Source organism: Notolabrus celidotus, chromosome 16, assembly GCF_009762535.1.
Source record: "Notolabrus celidotus isolate fNotCel1 chromosome 16, fNotCel1.pri, whole genome shotgun sequence".
In the NCBI taxonomy this organism is placed as follows: Eukaryota; Metazoa; Chordata; class Actinopteri; order Labriformes; family Labridae; genus Notolabrus; species Notolabrus celidotus.
In genome coordinates this window covers 4,361,524-4,387,990 of record NC_048287.1, presented here as the reverse complement: position 1 = coordinate 4,387,990, position 26,467 = coordinate 4,361,524, and the positions used below count along the sequence as shown (strand labels likewise).

General features: G+C 40.8%; 1 protein-coding gene across 1 annotated transcript in view; it reads right to left on the bottom strand.

Annotated features, from left to right (window-relative positions):
- Positions 1-24,705, bottom strand: part of oprd1a (opioid receptor, delta 1a) — a 31,138-nt gene extending 6,433 nt beyond the window's left edge. Inside the window, exons 1-2 of the mRNA XM_034705057.1 lie at positions 24,273-24,705; positions 901-1,256 (exon numbers count right to left, since the gene is read on the bottom strand). Of these exons, the coding sequence (XP_034560948.1) occupies positions 901-1,256; positions 24,273-24,520 (604 nt within the window). The 5' untranslated portion in view covers positions 24,521-24,705. The remainder of the gene's footprint in view (positions 1-900; positions 1,257-24,272) is intronic.
- Positions 24,706-26,467: the final 1,762 nt, after the last annotated feature.

Sequence of the window (26,467 nt, the reverse complement as noted above, 5' to 3'; positions counted from 1 at the left end):
ATTCTATACATGTTGACTTGAATTGGTATTAATACATATCTCATATCTCAGCTTCAGCTGCTCCAAAACTCAGCTGCTAGGATGCTGACAAAGACCAGAAAGAGGGTCCACATCACACTGATTTTAAACTCTCTGCATTGGCTTCCAGTATCTTTTACAATATATTTCTGATTATTGTATTGGTTTTTAAATCTCTTAATGGTCTTGCTCCTTCTTATTTATCAGATTTGCTTTTATCATATAATCCAGTGAGAGCCCTCAGGAACACCCTACCTGAAGACCTGAGGGAGCATCAACTTTTTAAAAGTACACTCAAGACCGACCTTTTTAGTCTCCCTTTTAAGTGAGTTTTATTTTCATAAGAGATTTATTTATTCATGTATTTATTTATTAATCTATCTATTTATTTATTCGATTATTATCTTGTTCAAATGTAGTCACTTTTTATTCTATTTTTTTAAGTATAGCATAGTGGCTTAATATTTTAGTGTTTTATTGTCTTGGGAATTTACCTATTTTAGTGAGTTGAATTCCCTGTGTTGAGTTTTAACATCTTATTTTACCTCCAGTGTTTCCTCATTAAGATATCATGAGAGCGTTTACTCAGTTTGTTCAGAAACTTATTTTTATTTTTATTTATTTATTTTATTGTTATTGTTTTTATTATTATGGTGTTCTTAACTTTAGGATTGTGGGGTGGTTTTGGGGTCAGGGCAGGGGTTTGGATTAGGATGGGGGGGTCTTTTTATTTGTAAGTATATCTTTTTCTTAATCTTTTCTGTTTTAAGTTATTTTTATGTACAGTACTTTGTGTTACAATGTCATTGTATGAAAAGCGCTTTATAAATAAAGTCTGATTGATTGACTGATTGATTGATTGATTAAGAAGCGTCGTCTTACCACTGTCTGTCACTTTGGTCACAGCCATGAACATGATGGGCACCCCGATGGCAGAGGACAGGACCCAGATGAGTACGTTGATCATCTTAGCCTTGACCGGTGTTCGAAACTCCAGTGCCCTGACTGGGTGGCACACGGCGATGTAGCGGTCCACGCTCATCATGGTGAGGGTGAAGATGCTTGTGAACATGTTGTAGTAGTCGATGGCGATAATGAGCTTGCACAGGACCTCCCCAAACGGCCAGGTGTTCATGAGGTATTTGGCACTCTGAAACGGCAGCGTGCTGGTTGCCAAGGCATCCGCGAGAGCCAGGTTGAAGATGTAGATGTTTGTGGCGGTCTTCATCTTGGTGTATCTGGTTGTGTTCAGAGAGCAGAGAGAAAGTGTTAGCAGTAAGTAGCAGCTGTAATGAGAGCAGCTGGTTATGGGTGTCTCTGTTAAGGGAGATGGGGATTTGGAAGTGATATGTGCAGGATTTTTTTATGGCTTACATAAAGAGTTAATTCCCTCATGCTTTAGATGTGCAGCGTGGAGATGGGAGGGTCTAATGCTAATTCCTCACAGCTTAGAACCTTTTTTTTAAATGGTGATTTGAGATAATGGTTACAATTGGCTTGTTGGCCTCTGATCAAGCAGCCTATTTACACAGAAAGCACCAGAGGCCTGTGGTAAGAAAACTCTACTGCTATTTAAATGAGGGTCATATATATTTTATACACTGGGCTAAGCACAGGGCTGCACTTTTAGTTGTGTGAGATAAAGATATTTGAAGAAAATAATAATAATCAGCACTGAACTCTGCTTTAAGTGGAACAATATTGACATATTGGGGTCAGAGATTCTCCTACGGGGCTTAAAGCTTAGCTTCTCTTATCAGAACCCTTGTGAGATATATTTGTACTGCGTGTAAAACTCAACAGCGTTAGTTTTACAAGAGATAACGTGAATTTTAGATCATTACACTCACATGCAATCAAACTTGCATGCAAAGTGGACAGCCCAAAGGCACAAAGAGACAAGCTTCAAATTTCATTAAAGATTCTGTATTGCATGAATACATTAAGCTGACACGGTATGGAAATGGACAAACTTATCTTGTGTTCTATTTTCTATTTCTTATCATACGAGTTGAATGCATGCATAGAAGCCTTTGTATGTGATGTTTTAATGAGGGCAGGATGTAAGAAAGGACATTTAAATCATTGATTCACTCCTTGTTTTTCTGTTCTATGAGGATACAGCCAAGCCAGATTGAATGGTATGGATTTCCCTGCGGCTCATAATTCACACTGCCAGTATAGACTGTAACTGAGGGGTCTCTGTGGTGGTGATATTTTCAGTCACATCACACTCACACACGTTTTTCATCCCATGCTGTCAAGACTCTCTTCATTGTGACTCTTTTTAACCACAATGATGGAACGTGACATAAAATCTGTTTAGCATGCTGGTTGGTGGAATTTAATTCATTTTTAATTCATTTTAAAATGATCTTAATGTGATGTTAGCTCAGACATAATCAGCACTTTGGATTGCTTCATGTATGAACATTGCTTTAGACATAAATTTGCCTAAGTGCCTTTCCATTTGTCAGGTTACCAACATTTACACAATCCATTGCTTGAAACATACGATACACTGATAGCCTACTCTGGATAGGATGTAAAAAAAAACTGGCTACTGTGTTCAGACGAAGACTTACGGCCAAATTCCACCAGATCCGTGTCCTGTCTGTCTCCAGTCTGAGGTTTCTATTCTAGTCAATCTGTTAACCCCCACTTGATTTAAATTTAAATTAATGACTTGTTATTTATCGCAATGATTATCAATATCGACATATTTATATAAAATATTTAACGTGATAACATCATTTTCTATATCGCCCAGCTCTAGATATATGGCATAAATGTTTCTTCCATATATTAATTTCACTCATGTGAAAGTATCAGCAACTAGTTCAGACAGGCAACTTCAGCTGCAGTGTTCTCACATTGGCATCATTCTCTACAATCAGCTAACAAACATCCTCCCAATACAGCCTTCTATTAAAGCTGATAAAAGTACAGTCTCCCCCTCCGCTCTGTTATTGTCATCGCCGCCTTGCATCATACTGCGCCCAGGCTTTCAGCCAGGCTGCAGCCTGCAGGCTCCACTCCTCAAATTCCTGCAAGTAAATACATCTGCAGAGGTCGGCCCAAAGACTGAACATAAACGATTTGGACAATAGTGACACACGCTATATGCATGCAGCTGCTTCTGTTTGAACCCATTGGATGGGATATATCTCAGCTCTCTTTGTTCTATTACAGGGCACAGATTTCAATCACACCATTGTGACCTACATCACACTGTGGGCTGGTCCTCATTGGGTCCTCTTAGAAAGCAGCACAGTGTTTTGTTTATTTATAGACTACTCATGAACTCCCTTTATCGTCTCTTGTCTCCAAACACTTCAAACAGTACAACCAGATCTTAAAACTGGATTACTTTAAAGAGGTAGTGTCTGAGCTACTTAAAGAAAGTAGTTGGAATTGTCTGTAAAGACGAAAGCATTTAGAATGGTTTGGGTGTGAGTTTTTAATGAAGCTGTGATGTATTTTAACTGTGTTAAAGGTGACATATTATGCTCTTTTTCATCAAAACATATTGGTCTAAGAGGTCCCCAAAACATGTCTTTAAAGTTTATGCTAAAAAAAACACTTTGAAATCAGATTTTTGGCATGCCTGTAAACCCCTCTTTTTCAGCCCTGCTCAGAACAGGCTGTTTTCTGTGTCTGTCCCTTTAAATGAGAATGGGCTCTCTGACCATGCCCCCTCCGGATGTGGATTTAGCCTCGGCTGTCCAGCACGTTGATCTAATGTTTACATGTTGGCTGCTCACAGACCCGCGTTACTTCAACCCTCTGAATTTGATCCAGAATCTGATCCTGATGGAGAGGCGCCTGCAGCAGGACCTTTCTGAAGGATTGGTCACAGATTTTGTGTTTCTTGTTGTTTTATTTGTCAGTATGTCAACGTGTGTCTTGGTACACAGCAACGAACATGTAGCTATGTGGTTATGCTAACTAGCGCTAGCACTTATCCATGATAAATAAAAATCATCCACTAGATCTTCAAATCTGCAGACGTGGGGAGTAAAACCGACCTTTGTGTTTATTAAGACAGCCTACAACTAGCATGCCTCCCTCCTAAGCTCCTTGTTAGCACACGTGTGCAGGTAATGAAAAACAGAGGAGGGGTTGAGTTGTATTTTATACAGTCTATGGGCTGAACAAGCTCCAACCTCTGACTTCTGTTACAGACCGGATATTGTTGTGACATAACAAAAACACTGAAAACTGAAACGGCTGGTTTCAGCACACATTTACAGAAAGGTGGAGAAATCAAAACAGGGGCAGAACAGATTTTTTTCATTTTCGGGGGTTTGTAGACATGCCAGGGAAACATATTTCAGGTAGAGAACCATTAAGAAGTCGATTTTGCATATGTCACCTTTAATATGTGTTTTTGTTTTAATGGTATTGCTGCAGGGCACCCTTAAAAAAGAGGCCTGTTCTCAGGGGGTCCTCCTCGCTAAAATAAAGGATGATTTAAATTTAAAGTGAGATTTTTGGTCCTGAGTGACGGTTGAAGAAACCAGACAGTTTGTTAGTTTGTATCTGGATTTAGTTTTCTGATGAGCATCTTGAATCCATCATTTCTTACAGTGCTAACAGGAAGCAGGTCTTTCATGCAAGATGAGATTTTTGTGAAGTTTTAGTTTGTGGGTTCTTATTTTTCTCAGGTTGAGGTTATTTCCATAATTTGATTTATATTTAAAACGAAGATATATTAAAGTGTGTACTGTGTATCAGTTTATAGAGTATTGTTTTGAGTTGTGCTCTCCCCTTTAAGATTACTAAGGGTTACAGGCAGAGTGATGTTGTTTCTCACTGTGCAGTGAATGCATCACGGTTATTCAGTGTTGAGTTGTCCTACGGTCGCAGTGGACATTAAACATGTTCACAGCAGAAGTAGTCTCTGTGCTCTTCCTTTACCCACATCCTGAAAGTATATTTAGTGAAATGTATGAAGTTAATAGTTGACTCAGAGTCGACTCAGTGTCAGACTAACGACTCTGCTTTGAGCTGCTAGGTTTTCAGTTTTCTTCAGTGTCGCTGTCGCTCGTCTCAGCTGTTTACATTTCTTGTCTTTAAGCCCCGCCTAACTCTCACCCTGCGACATGATTGGCTGTTCAATACCGTCTTCTTCTTCTGTCTAATGTTGGGTGACAACAAACATTTAAGACTCATTAGCCCCCCCGCCCCCTTCTTTCCAGTGATTGGGGGTGTAATTACAGGTTTATTTATCAAACATTTTTATCGAACATTTTTAATATTTATATTGAGAAAAATTATATCGCTATAATTATTGTTATTAAATTATCGCCCAGCACTTATGAAACATAACAGAACAGATTCTCCACTCCCTCTCTCTCTTATTCTCCTCTATCCCTCTTTCCAGACCCAACACGGTCTCAGCAGATGTGTGTCTAACATGAGTCTGGTTCTGCTCGAGGTTTCTGCCTGTTAAAGGAAGTTTTGCTCCGGACATCTCTAAGCCCTGTATACCTCTCATTCCGCGACATGATTGGCTGTTCAATGCCGTCTTCTTCTTCTGTCTAATATTGGGTGGAAACTAGCGTTTAAGACTCATTAGTGCCCCCTCCATTTTAAGTGGCTGGGGGATGTAATTACAAGTTTATTTATATCACATTTTTAGCAAACATTTTTTATACTTATATCGAAATTATATCACAATAATTATCGTTATCAAATTACCGCCCAGCCCTATCTGAAACAACAAGTCTGTTTCTGTTTGCTGTAATCTTAACTCTTCCGTCTCAGCCAAGAGTAAATCTAGTATCTTCAGAAACAGCTTCACTCATAACTCAGTTAAAACCAGGCTCTGTTTGTGAAATAGTTTCCTCCTTCCGTGTCTGTGGCTGCCTGACAAGTCTATGAGCTCTTCAGATTGAAGTCACGATTAGTATCTGAGCAGGAAATCCGCTCATCAAGAGCTTAATTGATGGCATCTCTTAGATGACTGCGTTGGGAGTTGGTCTACTGATAATATATGTGTGACTGCTCAATGTGGGCTGAAATGCTGCGAGTTATAATAATTCAGTTTGATGTCAGGGTTCAAAGCCTTCTGTGTAAGAGTCCCGTCTGTTCTTACATTCTTACATTATTCACTGTCAGCTCCAACATCCGTCTCTAGAAAACGTCATCACTATCATTGTGTCTCTCTTTTCAGAATCGGATTCAAATATCAAAGTTTAAAATAAATGTTCCAGGCACTGACAACATGTTAAATGGTATTGAAGTGTGGAGGATGGATTTTTAGCTGCCATTGCAGAAAAGCTCAATAATTAATTTGCTGCATAATGAATGGTTGCATTCCATTTAGGTGTGACATTTCCAGGGAACTGCTACTGTGTCTGCTGGATCAATGGCAGGGCTTACTGGGACACATAAAGCCCAATTCTCACAGCATTGATTTCTCCAGGGGAGAACATATTGCCCCATTTAGAAACCAATATGGCATCAGAAAAATGAAAAGGAAAGGAGAAGGAAAGTACACCAGCGTGGGAGAGATGCCGACCACATTCAGAGAGCTGATGGAAAGAAAAACTCTCAATAACGTCCTAACATTTGACAAGATAGTCTTCTTCAGGGGGTTGAGCTGTTCCCCAAAGATCCCTCCATACACTGAAGAAGGCATTCACATTGAAGCTTGATAAATTATTTACAGTCTCCCCTGTACCTTGGATGTGATTGTGCAACTTTTGTCTCCCACAACAGGAAATGAAAGGCATCAGGAAAGTGTCATAGAATAACAGGCTGCTGCTGCGAAGTCAACCACAGGTAGGTACTGATGTTCTTAATTAAGCCCCCTCTTCATTTGAGTCAAGATATGTTCCCACTTAAAAAGTTCAACCATAAATATATGCCAGATTGTTTTTATCTTGTTGTGCTATTTAAGAAAATAAACTATTGAGCCTGGTTCATACTTCTGTGTTGACCCTATGTCGTAGCTACACAGTAGAGGCATACAGTGTGATGAGCTCTCCATACTTAAGTCCTTCACTCTGCAATACTCCTCCTAAACACTGGCTGGCAGTGTGATTTCTATGCACGTCCTGATTTCGCTGTGTTCTCTGCTTGTTTGTGCACAGGAAGCCATGGTGCCTGAATCCGAGCGTGTTAGATCTGATGGATGTCAAGCAGCGGTTGATCAAACTGCACATGTTACAAAGAAAAAAGAAGGAGAGATGTTGAGAGATGGAGGTACAGCTGCTGATTCAGTGAAGGTGGTCAAACCAGAAATGTTGTAAAGGCTGCACAATGTCGTACAGGGCTAAAGGCTGATTTATACTTCTGCGTATCACTACGCAGCAGGGGCTGACGCGGACACGAGCACCACATACTTGTGCGTCGATGTGTCCGCGACGTGCAGCAATACTCCATCAAAACACTTGAGGGCAGTGTGGTCTCTCTGATAGCCGGTGGCCTCCTTCCGGCCCCGCTACGATCTCTGTTTACTTTTCCACAGAGATTCAGAGCGTGTTATGTTTAATCTACAGCTGATACATGTTGCTGTTTATCATACAGACATGATTACGGGAATACAATGCCTCTGAGCAGACCAATCACAGGGCTTGTGTTCCACATCGATTCTACGGGTAGTTACATTTTGGAGGAGGTGCACATCAGCTATGTGCGTAGGCCTGTGCGTAGGTATGGGAGCCAGGCGGACCTCCGGTGTAGGCTACGCCTTCGATTCAACGCAGAAGTATAAATCAGCCTTAAGCCTACGACGTAAATTCAACTCAGAAGTATAAATCAGGCTTCACTGCACCACATTAAAAAGGATGACAACTTAAACGTTGACGTTCTTCAGGCTCCCTTTTCTTTTGCATCCTGCTGAAGGAACAAATCGTTTACACACAGCGACCTGCAGTTTTTCAAATGTTGTCTTTGACATTGAGTTCAGTTACTGAGGCACACGATGAATTTTTCATTACCTCCCACTCTTAGATTGTTGTTAATTTTGACAGGCTTTTTAAGTAAAGTCAGATTATTTTAACCAAATGTATGGAATCTGGGGCTCATACTGTTTTGTAAAAGGTATTTCATATTGCTTCAGACAGAAGCCCCAACATGGCTGAATATATCCCTGTATATGTGGACAGTTTGATTTTACCACGAACCCACATGAATGAGCTCATGGTACAGTTTGATGTTTTTATCAATGCACCTTTCAACACCGTAAATCAATCAATCAATCAATCTTTATTTATAAAGCGCCAAATCACAACAAATGTTATCCTCAGACTCTTTCCAAACAGAGCAGATCTAGACCGTACTCTATGTTCTATTATTAACTAAGACCCAACATCAAGACAGGATAAGATCCAGTCTCATCTTACAGACAGGACTCAGTCTGATCTCATCTTAATACACCATGAGCAGAGCACTTTGCAGCATTTAGAAAGTTACAGTGGCAAGGACAAACTTCCTTTAACAGGCAGAAACCTCCAGCAGGACCAGACTCCTGTTAGACACCCATCAGCTGAGACCGTGTTGGAGAGAGGGATAGAGAGAGATGATAGCGGTGAGACAGATAGTAGTAGTTGTAGCAGCTGGAGTCTGGAAGCTGTAACTCGTCTGGAGCTCTTTGAAAAGAGCTAACTTCTTTTTCAGCGTGACAGCTCCCCTATCTGACGTTATGCAGCAGGTCCTGTCAGTGTGATAAGCTGGGCTAGAGCTGCACATCAGGACTGACTGACACAAGTACAGACGAATCAGGGTTGAACTTTGGCTCACGGAGCATTAAAAAGGTATTCCTGTTGGTTTAAACTGCAACAGCCTCTGCAATGACCTTGATTAAGATATAGACAAATAAGTGTTGCAAGCATGGTGCATTGTTTTGATATTTCAGTCACCGTTTTTTGCGCTGGCAGCATCTATTTTCTATTCAAACCCAATGTGATTCAGCGTTTCCAGCGCTCAGTGTCCTCAGCATCATCAGATTTTTGTCTCAGCGCTCTCAGTGAAAAGAGTTCAACTTTTGAAACAGCACCACACTCATCATTGTCACTTCTTGATCACCGACCAATCCGAATCAAGAAGGGGCGGGACTTCTGAAATCCACTTTGTATTCAACAATGGCGGCGGTGGTACGGAGGAGAAAAGTTATAACACTCATTTTTCTGAGGTACAATTGACAAGTTTAGACAGGCTGCTAATGCTCTGACACGATTTCTAGCAATAGTATTTACAGTTTCTTGTTGAAATGCTGTTGAATGAAAGAAAGTATGAAGTAACCTAGAAACAGTAAATACTAGTGAGAAGCGCTCTGAGATTGAGGTTGTGGGTGCTCCCAGCACAAAATCAGCTCCAGTGGACACGGCAGGATAAAGGTTGTTCAAAACTGGGACATGTTAGGGTCTTATAGATAATGTTGAGACTCTGTTGAGAACTTAAAAATGGGACGGTGCCAGTCAATAGAAAACATAAGGTCAACCTATGAAAGAGGTGTGATCAAAGTAAGACAATTTAAAGTGCGTGCTCTCACAGCTCATTGAATGAGATCAAAATGCAAAGTGTGTGACATCATGAGAGGACTCATGCAGAGATGAACCCTATGTGTTGAGGTGAGATCTTTAGTTGCATTGTTCTCTTTAGAGCAGGCTTCAATAATAAAACATTAGGGGTGTAACGATTCTTTTTAACAATGATTCGATTCCTATCATGATTCGTGGTTGCCGATACGATTAAAGGACGACATTAGTTCATTTAGAACGATACGATCCGAAACGATTCAGTGACTTGAAATCGATTCAGTAACTTTTTAGCCAAAAATTCAACCAGTGTGACTGTGACATAAAGACCTTGATACTGGACAGTCCTAGAGTCCTGTTGTTTCTTGTAAGGGAATCAGGTATAAATTGGACGGCCGGTATTGTGTGAAACCCCATGGCTCCTTAGTAGGTGGTTGGATAGATTTGTGGTGTTGCCGTGGTAACTTTACTTGACCTTTACATATCCTACAAACAGTGAGCGACTTATTCAGAACATCTCCTTCTTTGCTAAAGCCAAAGTGTTTCCACACGCTGGACCACAATGGTGGCTTGATCATTTCTGGCTCGCCGGCTTCTCCTCTGCCATCCGCCATGCTATGTTTTGTTCAGGGTTCCCACGCGTCCTGGAAAAACTGGAAAACCTGGAAAACAGTTGACCAGTTTTCCAGTCCTGGAAAACACCTGGAAAATGGGAGAAAAATTAAATTTTCCTGGAAAATCCCAGATTGTCCTGGAAAATTATTCCAACATGACTATGTGCGATCTGACAAGGTTAAAAAAACACGTCCCTATTCAACATTTGTGGCCATTTTTGTCATTCAGTTCTATTTAGGTCATTAAAGCACTGATCCTCTGATTATTATTATTATTCCTTTATTTCAGTAAGGCAGCTTCCAGAGTCTTTTGCTGGCTCTTGTGTTTTTTTCTTAGCTAATTTTATATTTTTTGAGAAAAGAGAAAGCTGAGATGAGAGTTGCCCATCATTGTTACTTGGTTGCACTAATAAAGTGAAGTGCTGTACATCTGTAGCTGCATTATTCTATAATTAATTTTCCATCATTATTAAGCATGTAAGACATGATTTCATGGATAGCCATAGACTGCACATCTTTCAATGTAGACTTCCACTGAGAGGAACATATTAGACTATTTAGGAACTATATTAGGGAACTAAATTAAGACTGTCATACCAGCTTGATCATCACTGAAAATGTCCTGAAAATGTCCTGGAAAATGATCTCTGGAAAAGAGTGGGAACCCTGTTTGTTGTCTGCTGGCGCGTGGCGATGACATCACAGACAGGCAGTCTGAATTGAGTAACGTTTAATGTCTTTATCATTAAAGTGTAAAAAAAACACATCCATATAAAGTCTGCCGTGCTTAAATCCAATGTGTTATTTCCTAGTATGGATACAATCAATTTATTACCTTTTAAAACGATGTTAGATCCTTATATGTTGTCTGGAAGGCCAACTTGCCGAGCACAGATCAATGTAGACGGATCATAGGAATATAAATCGATACATGGATGTAGTGGATGAATCATTACACCCTTATAAAACAGTAATTGTACACTGCCTCAGCTTCTCTCTGTTATTTTGTCTTTCTTTTTTAGTTAATTTATTTCAAATTCAGTCCATGACTAACAAACAATAAAAGAAGCATACAAGCCAAACAAAGCAGCAGTAGACGGCAACTCTAGTGTCTACAAAGAGAAATGACTGTGTTGTCGTTTAGAAAGCCTTGAAGAGAAAATACATTAATGTTTTATGCTAAATGAGAATCAGTGTTTTACCAAAAGGAACACTGTCTCTGTGGGGTTTCTTTCCTTGTTGTTAGAATAGCAAAGGATTACACTGCAACGTTTCATTACTGCTGAATGAATCTGTTTGAGCCTTCTGTTCACTCACAACAACACAAGTGAAAAGTTTGAATATCTCTTCACCAGTTGAGTGTGGAGCTTTTAAATCCAACGTGAAAAAACAACTCCAGCTTTATCTGTCAAACCAGACTAAAGGAGGGACTGAAGTCAGCAGCAGATGGCTGGTTTTGACATTTCCTTGTGTTTTTTTTTATGCTTTTCATTTTAATCTGATACCTTCATTAAGTTTTGCTTACAGAGCTTGGGGCTTACAACTGTCTGTGGGGGTAGAAACCCACATTGCCTTCAGTAAAGATAGGAGTAAAACAGCATCAGTCACAGGAGAGAAAATAATAGATATTTTTTTACTTTTGCATTGCAATCTGCTGCTGGAGTAAAGCTCAGTGTTTGTCATGGGGAAAGAAACATGCTTATGGTCAGAGTCGCTTTCCAAAGAAATCTCTCTCCTCTGTTTCTAATCTGAGCTGACAGGACAGGGTGGCAGTGTGTGCATCCTTCTCCGAGCTGCTGCTTCACTCTCCTTCAGTAATTAAGTGAGAGGGTGAAAGGACCGGGATGCTTCTCCATACAGCCTGTTATACCCTGGAGATGAAATGGTGGACTGGGGAGGAAATGATGCAAGTCTGCAGTCTTTTACTGTAGGGTTTGCTTGTTTATACAAGATTGATAAATCAGGGGTGAAATAATTGGAAAGGAAAATGCTGCTGCAGCTCATGGGCCCTGAGATATAATGAAACATCCACACTGGCACACAGGAGCTGGGTTGGATTAGGAGGATACCAATAAGAATACAGGCAGTGTGGCATGAGGGAGGGGGGGGGGGGGGCTGCAGGGGAGGCTGTTTTATGCTATTACTGCAGGAGCGGCCATATCTGCTTTCTTTCCAAAGGCTGCAAGACTTTAATTTCATACCAAGCAGTAACACAGAAAACACAGAGACTCTGACTTGAACCTTTTTTCCCATGTTTGCCAATCACTTCACTGGTCCTGAGGTTATGTAACGGTTAACTCAGACAAAAAATCAGAGGGAAGTGGGCTTTTAAAACATCCGCCCCTCTTTTTGAAAGCATGGAGAACCCATTATGTGTGAAAAATTTATATGAAATGCTTCTTTTTATGTCACAACAAAGCGTGTTTTTCTTTTCCACCTTCTCTGTCTGCCATGCTTCAATGCCCTCTTCTTGCATTGTTTGTTTCCTTTCTGCCTCCTACAGGGCTGTCACAGCTGTCCAATCAGATCCTATACACCTCTACGTTTCAGTTCAGTAGATTTAACGTATCGGACGTGGGAGGTAGAGCCTCCTCTAGAAAGTATTGATCCACTGTGTGTCTGTGGACCATGTAAATGATTCCTGCCTGTTCACTTAGATACTACTGATCACAGGCACTCGAGGCTGGTTTATTATTCAGCTTGTGATTACACAAATGCTGCCAGCTCCACGCCATGTGGAGCCGGCCAGGGTTTTAATGACCTTTTAACCCTGACATAACACAAATAGAATACATCTATAAATAAACCATAATAACTTCATCAAACAATATGACAGCTTCATGCTTTTATAAACCTCTAGTCAGCTGATAAAAGCGTATTTAACTCTTCCAAGAGTTAAAGAATGAGTCTTTTGACTGGGGTGAAACAATTCACCAACATACTTGACAAAAATCAATGACAAAATTAGATGTAGAGATTTGTAACAGTGACGTCATAATGTATGTTTTCAGGCTGTGTTGGACATAACATTGTTTTCCTGGAGGAGTGAGACATTTCACACCCTGAGTTTCTTTCCTTAGACCAGGGGTTCCCAAAGTGTGGGTCGGAACCCCCTGGGGGGTTGCGAGACACAAATGGGGGGTCATGAGATGTCTTCCATAATGTTTTTTTTTAAAGTTATCTAAACACATTTACTATTATATATTTTTGTTAATTTACCTTGTTTTCTTATGTTTATCTTCCTTTTTCCATTTTGTTTGTACTGTTTATTATTATTAATATTTTATTATCATTATTATGTTTGTATTTTTTGTATTTATTTCATTTTTCTTCTCTTTGTTGGTTTTGTATTTCTTATATATCATTTGTTAACTTGTGGTGAACAAACGAATACTAAAAAAAAAAGCAATAAAAAAAGTTGAATGACAAAAGTGATCTAAAAATAGTAAATTTTACCCATCATAGTAAAAAATATCGACAAAAACAGTAGCTAAATTTGAAATAAAACCTTGAAAATATAAAATGTAATGAGTTTTCTGCCTTTCTTTGTTTCCAGATGACTCCTAAGTTTCGGGTGACTGAACAGTTAATTATCAAAAGCATCAGTAGCAGCAGGTTCATTCATAACAGCACAGGAGACACAGACACATGCTCATATAGGTAGGGTAAATTTCTGCAGGCCAGCTAAATGAAGACACATTGAATCACTTTGAGGGACAGTGGGGGTCTTTGGCACCTGTATTTTGCGGGTTGCGAGCTGAAAATGTGGGAGCCCTTTGCTTAGAAGGGTGTATGTTAATCACAGACTGCATAATAAATGGACGTGGTATCCGTGACATCACCCGTCTGGTTCTGCAGCCCTGTTTTGAAGCCAATCATCAGCAGGTGCCATTTTGAAAACGCTGAATTTAGACTAACTTCTCTCGAGTGAGTGTGAGGTAAAGAGGCGGGCCTTTAGCCTCCTAGTCAACAGCTACAGTGTTCCTGCCTCTCAATCAAGTCAGCTGTGTCCTTATTTGAGCAAAACTCCTAAGTTTCATATCTTCAAAAATACAGAGTAAAAAAAAAGAAATCCACCCCCAGTACAGTGTGTGCCGATATGTAAATGAGCTATTCAAATCAAACCGTTTTCTGAACCAGGCTGTAAACATGTTTATTTCTGCTCTAAAGCTCATCTTCTTTGAATGGGTGTGTATGTGGTTTCTGGTGTTTCTGCAGCCAGCCTCTAGTGGACACTCAAGGAACTGCAGTTGTGACTTCGCTCTGAAGAGCTAATTCCTCTATCAGCACACACTGTACCGGGGGGGGGGGGGATTTTTTTCGGTTCATAAGATATTAAGATTACGAGTTTTGCCCAAATAAGGACATGACTGACTTGATTGCCAGGCGGGAACACATAGCTGTTGGCTAGGAGGCTCAAATCCCACCTTCAAAACAGTGCTTCGGAGACAGATGGTTGACGTAACGGAGACTACGTCCATTATTTATACAGTCTATGAGTGACAGACTATTTTAAGATCCCGAGAGAAAGAGAGAGCTGCACCCAGAGTCTTAACAGAGAGGAAGTGCTATAGCTGCCGGGGAAGTTACACTGCTGAACCTTACTAAGCTAAAGCTAACCTACAGCTAAAGTTAACAGCTCACTTAAATTAGAGAAATCTAACAACCATAGTACTGCAAGGAACTAAAAACTACCCTCCTAAATTCACTAAACTCACAACTCTTACATAAACACTAAATCAATCCGTACTAACAGAATGATCCAACCACTAAAGTCACAGTCACTATCAGGCCGTGCTGTTCTCCTGGTCCACTTCACTCCTCCCAGTTCACTGATCCGGGCTGAGTGTTTTCATAGAACACTTACCAAATACAACACTGTGCGCCAGTTAGAAAAATGTAACTGCAGGAGCGGGTTTCAACCTGTAGAGGGCAGTCTCTACACACATTATTAACACAACCTGAGGAATCTTAGTACTTTATACTCAACTGCTGGGATTGAGATCAAAATTGATTAACAGCACTACTTAAAGCTAGGGTTGGTAGTCTAGGAAAACTAGCATGAATTTGAATGTAGCATTTCCTCAGGACTCCATCTAACCCCTCCCCTCAGAGCTCCTCCAAGACGACCTCCCCGCTCACATGCATGAGCGCCGCTGATTCACGACCATATGATGGTGACTGATTCCAAACCGGTCCTCAGCACATGGTTTGTGTTTTGCACTACGTCAACTCATGTCTCACTCAGCGGTAAGAAAACACCAAAACATTCTCATAGTGAAAGTTAAAAACACAAACAAACATGAAATGTACGCTTTGCAGGAGGTGGGCAGAACGGCAGGACGGGATTTGATTGGTTTCATCATTTGGCTCCCGATGGCAGGGATTGGTTGGTGTTTTCCCAGGTTTACTCCAGCTGTAGATAGCAGCTTTTTTTTACCTCTTTTTTAAGAACACATTATGTATTAGTTGCAATCGGGACATAAAGATCAGGTTAACCAGTATAACAAAAAGTGTATCTAAATCTGACTACCAACCCCAGCTTTAATAATCATATAAATAAGTGTGTAAAAAAAGTGGTGTGGGGGTTTATTTCATTTTAAAGAGGTCTCCTTAATGGAGATTCAGTTTCTGAATCCAGTGTAGAAGGACTTGGCAGGGCTCCTTTCTGTAGAACTAAAGACTTAATTGATGTATTTAATCTATCTTTTTCTTTCCTTATGGCTGTCAACTTCCTCTTTTGTGTTTAGGGGTTCAAAAAGTTCCACATTGAGATCCAGAGAGGAACAATGTTTTATCATGTTCCTCTGAACTAGCCAGAGACAGACCGCATGGCTTTATTTTATCAGTCCTTACTCTGCTGATACAGTGAAGCTGTACTCTCCTGTGTCTCAGTGCTTGAGGGCCACGCAAAACAAACTCAAACACACAGTCAAACATAAGAGACACAGTGGACATGTTGGCTCAGACCAGGACGTTGACAGACAAACAGCCTTGCTTCGACAGACTGCAGGCTGTTTCAGGTAAATTCCCATGCTCCATTAAGGTTTCAGGGGCTGCGGGTGCACGCCGTTAAATCAGCTATCATAAATCATAAGCTATGTAAGACTTTAGATCTGTGTTTTCCCTCTGTTTGAACAGTTTCAGTAGATAAACACAGCTCATGAAACACAAACTGTAAAACAGTGATCAATCAGTCACAGTCACTTTGTCGCTCTAATTCCGCTGCTTTAGCATGCACACATTTCTTCCGGTTGATGTGGGATTTGTGTTTACATGCAATGTGATCAATATTAGTCTACTGTTTTTTATGCAGTAAGCATTTAATTATAGCAGTGATAAGTACCCATCATGCAGCTGACTTCTACCTTTCAGCACCGTCTGTTTGGCATGTGTTTGTTCAGCTCTTCATGATTATGGATATCTATTGTCTGTTCAGTACAGTAATTAGTGTTGTGTGACACATAACCTCAGTCCGGAGGGTGGAGGCAATGCAATTATAGGCTGGTTGCCAACTGTCATTAAAACCAAGCAGTAACCTCTGGTGTAAAAGATGAAGTCAATGTGTAAATGTAATAAACTGCAGGTTCTGTTCGCTCAAGGCTCCAAAAGCCAAGGGAACCTCAGCAGAGCCCAAATTACAGCACATTGGTGAAGCGACTGTAGCCATCTCCTGTGATGCATGATAAGAATGATACTCCATTTATGTTTTCTATAATTAAAAGCATCTATCAATATACAACAACACAACAACATCAATCAATCTTTACTTATATAGCGCCAAATCACAACAAACGTTATCTCAAGACGCTTTTATGAACATAGCAGGTCTAGACCACTCTATGTCAAATTATGAACAGAGACCCGACACCAATTGGCCACGAGCATTGCACCTCACAGTATTTAGCTAGTTACAGCGGCGAGGAAAAACTTCCTTTAACAGACAGAAACCTCGAGCAGAACCAGACTCATGTTAGACAGCCATCTACTGAGACCGAGGAACAACCACTCTCTCCCTCCTCTTCTTCTGACTCCTACAACCAGCACATTTTCAGCTAAACAAACACACATGGCAAATAGTTTGTCCGTTCTGTGCCACTGTAGAAACACGTCGGTGCAAGATTCTGAATTCACAAAGCAAAATGATTTTTATATTCAGGTGATTAAACACTAATTTAATCATACTTATGAATATAACTTCCATTTCTTCCATCTGCTAAACGCCACTGAATGCTCTACACTGCACCTTTAAGCAGCGTTTCCACTGAGTAGTCTGGATCAGTTGGGCTCAGTACGGTACACAATTATTTGCATTTTTACTGTCAAAAGTTGGTAGAGGTACCAAAATCCCAGATCCCTGCAATCCCACTTTTAGGCACCCTTCTGTCTGGGTACCAAGTGTAACTCTCTGACTCTGAAGGGCGGAGCTGGACCTGCCGCAATCCCAAACACAAAACTAAGCTTCTTGTGATAAACCGCCACATGTAAAGTAGTAAGGACACACAAAGCTGGATGTCCTCCATTGTTTCCCTTTATTTGATGTGTTGTCATCTTCTTCATTGGCAGGCGACAACATGTTGCACTGCTGTAATGTGAAACTATCACATAGGTGGCAGGTTGTGCCAACCCGCCATCACGTCTCCCAAGTCAAGTCTCTTTAGGTCGGAACACTTCTTTAGAAACCTCTGGGTGACATCACTGAAACTAACTCCAATGCTGTTTTCCGAAACCGCCTACTATACATGTAGTACGTACTGATTTGGCTAAAATTCAGTATGTAGTATGTGAACAAGAGCAAAATCTGCAGTACGCCAAAACTACCTGGATGTCGTACTGATTCGGGAAAATGTCTCAGTATGCAGCGGACCAGGCTCCCTCACGTACTGTTTCCCACAATGCACAGCGCTAACTTCTTTTTTCGGTATTTGAGGGGGAAACTCAGTTTTTAAGTGCTTTAAAAATAATTACATTCCATATAAACCACTTCTTAACTTTTTAAATTATCATTGATGCTAAAGAATCAGTTTATCTACACTGTGAAAATGAAAACTTAAAATTGTCGGCCTGAAAATGATTTTTTGGTTAAGGAAATGTTCCATTTTGTTTCAAACTACATCAAAGTAGTTATCTCAACTACCTGTATTCAGTCTGTTTGTAAAGTTGGTCTCATTTCATAAGTTAGGTTGGCAAAACTTGAAATGATGGGTTTGAGGCTCGGCTAAATTATTTGAGTCTGCTTCAGGCAAAGAACGGGGTCTCCAACTCAAATCTACAGGGGTCTTCATCCACACTTTCAATTCCCCACATGTGGCTCCATCTCTCCTGTCCTGTGTGGATTTGATCGCACTTGTTGTATCTTGACCGCCTGTGATGTGTAGATGTAGAAGGAATCTTCGTGAAACTGGCTTGCTTTGTTTAGTAATGCATTTATTACAAGAAAACAATACCAGTATCAGACAAGCACCGCGGAATGCCTGGAAGACAGCTCTGCAAATCTGCTGACTACCAGAATGCTATTGACCAGCACCTTTTATAGGTCTTTGGGCCAATGACATAGCCTACTAGAGAGTCCAAACTTATCTTAACCTCTAGTTATTCATTGTTGTCCCCTTTGCTCTGCTAGCCTAAGGGTCACAAAACTTATCCATGCATGTCGCTAAATTGGAAAGGGGTCTCAATCCAATTTCCTTGAAAGTCTGGGGCAACATAGGTTTCTCCTTGACTTGTTTTACGTTAGTTACTTATTTCCTATCAGATACTTCACCCTAAAGGTGAGTATTTGGTTTGAGTGCTGTACTGAAACTCTAGTTTTACAGTTGGTCAGTTGATGGTGAGTTGATTACCGGTTAATGTCACTCATCAAAAAACAGACTGGAAAGTGAGCAGGCACATGGACAGTAATGGGTGCAAGACAACTGAATTTCATTACAATGTGTACTTAAAGGAGGGACAGCTCAGTGTCTCACATGAAAAGGTCAAATATGGATAGAGAGTGAAGTGTAGTCTGTGTGACAGCTTATATAAAATAACCGTATCCACACTGCTCCAGGTTGATAAAACCTACTGCTGGATGATAAAGTCACAGGTCACATCTCCTGCAGTGCGCACGCTGTCTGACTCCATCATCATCTGATTACCTCCTTGCAGATTTCATGCTTTACATCAGTGTTGTTTTACTGTGGCTGCTTTAAACGATGGTCTTCATTTCTGTTGTTAAAACTAGGGTTGGTGGCCACAGAAAACTAGCATGAATTTGAAATTAGCATTTACTCAGGACTCTGTCTGGTTTCATAATTTGGCTCCTGATGGCAGGGATTGGTTGGTGTTTTCCCAGGTTTACTGGCTTCAAGTGGAACCTCATTATAGACCAACTTTCTTTCAGCACTCTGATTTCCATGTGCAAAGGAAAGTGGTGTGCAATCAAACTGAGGCGTTCTCTTTTACCAAATATGTCCACTCACTGTCCGGCTTGGTGTGGAGAGGGAATCCACAAGAATCAGCTCAGCTAACAAGCCACTTTCCCTCTTACCCGGCCGTCCACTTCTGCACATCTGTTTCCAAATGGAGGTCACTTCATAATAAATTGCATGAGCACTGAGCCGGTTCTTATCGAACAGGTTATGAGACCTGCCATCTGAGGCAGAGGGGAAGATAGCTGGGAGATAAGAGGAGCTGCTGACCCAACCAGCACGGACCATCGCCAGCAGTGTCAGTAAAAGCTTCTCCATCTGCAGTCAGAGCGAGGGCTCTCCACGCCACACTAACTCCAAACCCCAATCCACACTGACACGAGCATCCATGCAGACACCACAGTAAATGGGCTTTGTGTGCATGTGAGGGTCTCTATCCAGGAATCTCAGTTGATGGGCCATCTAAAATTAATGACTTATACCGAATTTATGAGCTGTGGGATCTGTATGGCAAATAAATCACAGAGGTGTGAATTCATGTGTGTTTTAGAAGCTTTCATAACAGCTGAAAAGTTCAGTCTATTGATAGTAGACAGCAAGAAGACTGTTTCTGGGGACAAATACAACTTTGTGACTTTTAAAAAATAAAAATAAAAGATACATTTTTTATGTTTTAATGAAACTGGATCAGAGATGTCAACAATTAATCGATTCATTGATTGTTAAGAAGTTACTCAAACACATTTTTTTGTTTGGATTTTCTATCACGGTGAACAAACATCATGTGGTCTCATATTTGGTTCAGCTATCAGGGAGGTGTTTTAAGTTTAGAGCATGTTTCATGTGAATCAGTTGACTGAAGGTGTTACACATAGTGGAGACGCTCAGCTGGCGGCTGCAGCTGAGTGACAGGTCTCCATGAGCGCTTTTTTTCTCCACCTCCGGACTGATTATGACCCGGTTACGCTCCCGGCTGACACCTGACCACGTTTACATGCTTATTTTCTCAATAAGAACGAGTAGACAGAAAACTGGACACTGTGAGACTGAAATATGTTTCTGTTCAGTTCCCTTGTTGAAGTCTGAGCTTTCACTTTTATGACTGTATGTCCACGGAGATTATGATCCTACTCCAAAGATATTCAGCATGTTTAACGTTTTTGAACACCTCAATACGATCTGTAGATATTGGATACTGTCAGTTATAAACATTGTGTCATGAGGAAAAATGTGATTTAGGGGAAAAAAATGCATTTGGCATTGTTTTTGACATGGAAAACATTATGTTTTTTTTAATGATGCATCAATTGGTCGTTAACATTTCCAAAGATTGATCACGGAAAATACTTGATATTTACATCCCTATACTGGATCATAATTTCATGAGAAATATCTTCTGGTTTTTATTCATATGTCCACCTGCTGCTCTGTCTCGTCCTTAGCTCTGCTTTAATCACACACTCACTCCTGAAGATTGACTTCTTCCCAAAGCACCCAGGGAAAATTTACACAAAAAGTCAGGGTGAGCTGCCTTGCAGGTAACAGTCAGGAAATTCAAGCCAGTGAGCGGTAGTGATGATGTTGGCTGCAGAAACACCAAACACCACATACACACCAATTCAAAGAAGCCGATCTTTACAGCAGAAATAAACATGTTTACAGCCTGGTTCAAAAAACGAGTGTAGTCTGGATAGCTCATTTCTCGATCAGCACACACTGTACACTCAAAGAAATAATTTGTTGGGTGAGCGTAATGAAATTATGGAAAGAATTTTCACCTAATCAAAATGCTTTCATTTAGCGAGACACAGTATTGTTGTTCCAACTAGTTGTAAATATGTTGAGTGAACATAAAGTATTGACGTTACCATTACTTATTTGCAATGTTTGGGTCCAACTTAATTTGTAACGTTTGTTTCAATATTTTACTAAGTTAGCATCTGACTTAATTGTCTTGGGTCACAAGACCCAAGGGTTGTATAATATGATTATGGATAGCTTATTTATGTATCTATTTTAAGTTCTATTTTTGGGCTTTTTCTCCTTTATTAGATAGGACAGTTGAAGAGTGACAGGAAATGTGGGGAGTAGAGAGTGGGGGAAGACATACAGCAAATGGTCGACCGGCCGGGAGTCGAACCAGCGACCTCTACGATGAAGACTATGGCCTTAATACATGGGGTGTTTAGACCGCTAGGCCACCAGCGCCCCAATTGCAGTCAGTCACAGGCGATCTCTCCCACCTCCCCGGTGGCTCTTCTTTGCCAGAAGCACGCTACCTTGGCTGATGAATAGGGCCTGTCGCACTTTACTGCCACCTTCTGCTCTGGAGAGGTATTGCAGATGTGATTCCTACCTAAACCCATTAGGTTGTGTTGACATAAAGCAATCTTGTAGTTTTAAGGATTTTGCATGTCATGTTAACACTGCATGGTTTAAAAATGTTTAACCAATAAACATGAATTAATATAATAGAAGCTACATGTTATACGTCTGTTGATAAAACAGACACCCATGTTGCTTTTTTTGAGTGTACAGTGGGGGAATTTTTTTTATAATGCAGCAATTTCAAAGGTTTTGAGATTACGAGTCTTCCAATGAGAGACACAGCTGACTTGATTGACAGGCAGGAACACTGTAGCTGTTGGCGAAGAGGCTCAAAGCCCGCCTCTTTACGTTACAATCGCTCGACAGCAGTTTGGTTATGTTCAGCATTTCCATGAGTCTACTTTATACTTCACTTCTGCTCACCAGCATGTTCTGTTCCAATCATTTGTGGATTTACATGTTTTTAAGTCATCCATGGAAGACATCTCATGACCCACCATTTGTGTCTTGTGACCCCCAAGGGGGTCCCGACCCACACTTTGGGAACTCCTGCTCTAAAGGAAGATAAATGATGAAGATGGGTTTTTTTTTTCCACCTAGCTTTTCATTTTCTAAGTTCTGCAGCCTCTTCAGAGTTTGTTCTCTGCAGAGTTTGCAGATGTTCCACGGGAGATGATAAATTCTGACGGGGATGGTTAATGTGCTCAGCTTCCCTCTGCTGCCGTCTCAGGGGGGTCTCGCATAGCTGATGAGTCTCCTCGCTCACACAAACACAAATGCCAGACAAATCACTGTGCACTGTTTGATTCACTGGCATTTTGCACTCATCCATCTCCTCTTCGTCTCCTTCTCACCTTCTCCACGCTCTCTCTTTCTTTTTACCTTATGTGACTTGTTTTGCCCATTATTCTCCCTCTGAGTCCTGAGTGGAAATAATAGCAAGGGTCGTAAATATTTATGAATTTTTCATGGATCTATATCCAAAGATTTGAACTTGCAGAGAAAGCCTTGCTTGTGGCTTTTTCTAAATGGATCATTCCCTCCCTGGCCTTCTGCTTTTCTCTCCCACTGAATATAAAAACAATATTTAGCTTTGACTTATCACTCTAGCTTCTTATGTCATGTTTGTGGGCTGAAAAATGACCAGGCGGGATGCATGGTTCTCTGCACCTGACTGAGTTATCCGTCTCTGCTAAAATTGGGGCCTATTACATCAATTTGACATGCTTGTTTGATTCCTCGCCTCACTGGAGTCATTAGAGCTTTTGGTGCTACTGGGTGAACACATACAGCGATTACATTGTAATTAATATGATGAGGGAGGACAAGCAGGGCTGCTGTAAAAGACATCAAGGGTTTTTAAACATTAAGCATGCAGGTTAGGCAGGGCAGCCTTCTCAGAGTGCGTGTATACATAGGAGGGTGAGTGTAGTGCTGTATGTTGCATTAGGAGCTGATGGAAAGGGAAGCTGTGGCTACAATCTGACAGCTTTCAACAAGATACCGAGCAATGGACAAAAACACTTCACTCTCTGATGAGCACAAGCTATGTAGCTGCAAAGTAAGTGAAGCCTCTGTCATAACAACTTAAAACTACTGGTTTTAAGAGAGCCAACAGGCAAAGAGGGTTGTATGATGGTCTATGTGCTGTGAAGGAGGCAAGCATAGAACCTACATCCTCATTTAGAAACCAAATGGGAGTATGTTCTTTCACAGCCAGATGTCCTCTCCCTCTTCCCGTCACACTCATTGAACTGGACAACAAAGACAAAGAGAGGACTTTCTTTCCGAGCAGTGTGTGTTTAAAAAAGAATTAAAAGACATGCATGTGTTGCTCTGAGTGAGAGACATCTCAAGCTTCCTGCAAGAAGCCTCAGATCACTAGTTGGGGAGTCAGCCCCTCCCCCTGACTTAAACCCTCAAAGGCTTCTATTCATAAAATCAGAATCACTGTGTTGTTATTAAAGCTATGAGACTTTAAAAAATTAGAGTATGAATAAAGCATATTGCACATTTTGAAAGTAGTTTTTCCAGTTGTTTCAGTTCATGCACTAAACCATGAACTATGGCACCACTTTCAGCAGGTGGATTTAAAAAGCTTCTTCCTTGTGGCATCAAATCCTCCGTTAAAGTTAAGTTTAATGTGCGGTTTCATTCATGGGCACGTTGTGATTTAAAACAAACTGAACATAATCATAGTTTCTTTATCGCTGAATGTGTTAAAATCCTGACATACTGTAACTCGCTCCTTCACAAGAGCCGCTCCAGAGTCCCTTAAAGGTTTCCTAATTCAGCAAGGACCTGTGAGAGCAGCTCTGTTTGCTCTGTCCCTCTCTTGCTCTATTTGTCATCGTAAAAGCTGACTCACTGACTCTAATGACTGTGTTAAAGACAAATAAAGCACGCGCGTTTACCTGACCACCCCGTACATGACGAGGACGTTGCCCAGGAGCCCCACCACGCAGATAACGGAGTAGAGAGCCGTGATGGATATGGCGATGATGATCCCTCCGGTGCTCCTCACTGGACCCCGCTTGTCCGTGTAGTTCTGCAGCCTTCCCATCAAGCCGCTCTCCTCGTCAGGGAAGGTGACATTGTAGGGGATGACGGAGTAGAGGTCTGACAGGGAGAGCTGGGCTCCCGGGACCGTGTACGGCTCCATGCTGCGGCGCTGCCCACTCTGTCCACAATATATAAAGAAACTAACTGTCTGAGAGGAAGGAAAGGCAGCGAGTCTGACTAAAAGTTGAAAATGAGTGAAAGAGTTTCCCAAAAATGAACGCTGGAGGCAGAGAGCCTGTGCGTAAAGGAGCTGAGGCTGTGTATCCGGACGCAGTGTCTCTCCAGCAGCGGTCAGCTGTCTGTGTAACGCTCTAGCTGTGGGTACACCTCTTATACTCTCCAGGATCTCCACCTCACAGCCCGCACGCGCTTATATAGCCGTGCGTCGACGTCAAAGGCTGCGCATTGATTTGGTCACAAGCGTCAAAGGGGAATGGTTGGGTGCTGGGTGCGCAAGACCTGAACACAAGTCAGGGTCTTGATGAGATTTTGTGGTTTTAAACTTTGAAACTGAGGAACAAAGCAGATAAATAATCCAAGGAAATGTGTTACAGCCGAGTGTGAAAGGTAGAAATAAATAAATCAATAAAAACGAGGAGCAAGATTCAAGATCCGAGAAGCTTAATGCCACTCCGTCAAACAAGAACAATGGAGCGAAACTCTGAGAGGATCTGTAATGAAAAGGGAGGATAATGGAATACAGACATATAGAGTACAAAATATAATAAGAGGCAATGTTTACAATAACGATTATGATATTAAAAAATGCGTATGCACAGCAGAGCTCTCTGCACCTCCTGCGCCAGCACAAAATGAGGCCGTTTTAATGTAAATGCCAAAAGAAGGAAAAAGGCTGTTTGAAGTATTTTGTTGTGTGTATGATCTAAATGTAATATCTGGAACGATAATGTCAAAATACCAACCAAATAGTATTAGGGCCAGACTTTCTGTATAAGTACCAGTTGTAATAAAACACATATTATAAATAATTAATTTATATATATATCTATACATAGCTTTGTTAAATAAGTCAAAATATACAGATTAAAGTCGAAGGTTTCTCCTTATTCATTATCTTTTTAGTTTCAATTATTCATTTCACTCACATTTTCCAAATACATACAGTTTGTTTTTTTCTTGAAATTTCAAATTTCAGTTTGTCCCAGCCCTCCCTAAAAAGTGTTGTCTTGCTCATCATCATCATTACCTTCATCATTATCATCATCATCCTCCAACATTTATTTTTTAAACATTACTGTGAACTTTATTAAAAACTGTCATTTACAGCAGTGCAAAGGTACAGATGACCATAAAGCAGATCAAATCAAATCGTCATGCCACTTAGGTCAGAATGTATCTGATATATTAAAAACCTTGGTTGCTTGTTTTCTTCTTCATAGCTGCCTCTTAGTAAGGGATGATATATTTAGCCTGTGGTTAGGGGAAATTGAATCCTGACAGGGTGAAAGAAAACCCCAACATGAAGTGGTTTGTGGTTGCCCTGTGTGTGTTTTCTTCAATTTGATCGATGTCGCCCCCACTCAATAGCAGATTGATCTGATATGTGTGCCATCTGTGATCCGGCTGCCTGAAGCGTCACCTTTGCTTTTCAGAATGAATCCTGACCAATCAGAATCAAGTATTTATCACAGCCGGATGATTAGTAAGAAAGCTGGGTAATGAAATGAAATAACTCTTACCCATCATACTCAATCATGAGCACCCAAGACACAAAATCATTCTGCTGACAGCGAGCATTCTGTCCAGGTTCAGCTGGGAAACCAGGTGTGCTGAACATTGTTAGTGGCTCATACATAATTTAAGGTCAGTTCACATGCAAGGTAAACTGATGCGTCTGTTTAGAAGCTGTGAAAATAATCACACAGCTGCCAAAAAACAATCTTTTCCAGAATCAATAAAGTTCTCACTGAAGCACTTCAGGGTCGTGCACGAGAGAAAAAGGAGGGTGTTTACAGAGAGCTGAGATGAAAGTAAAAACAGTCCCTCTTAAAAAAAGAATCAGAGTCCTTCTACAATGATAACGTAG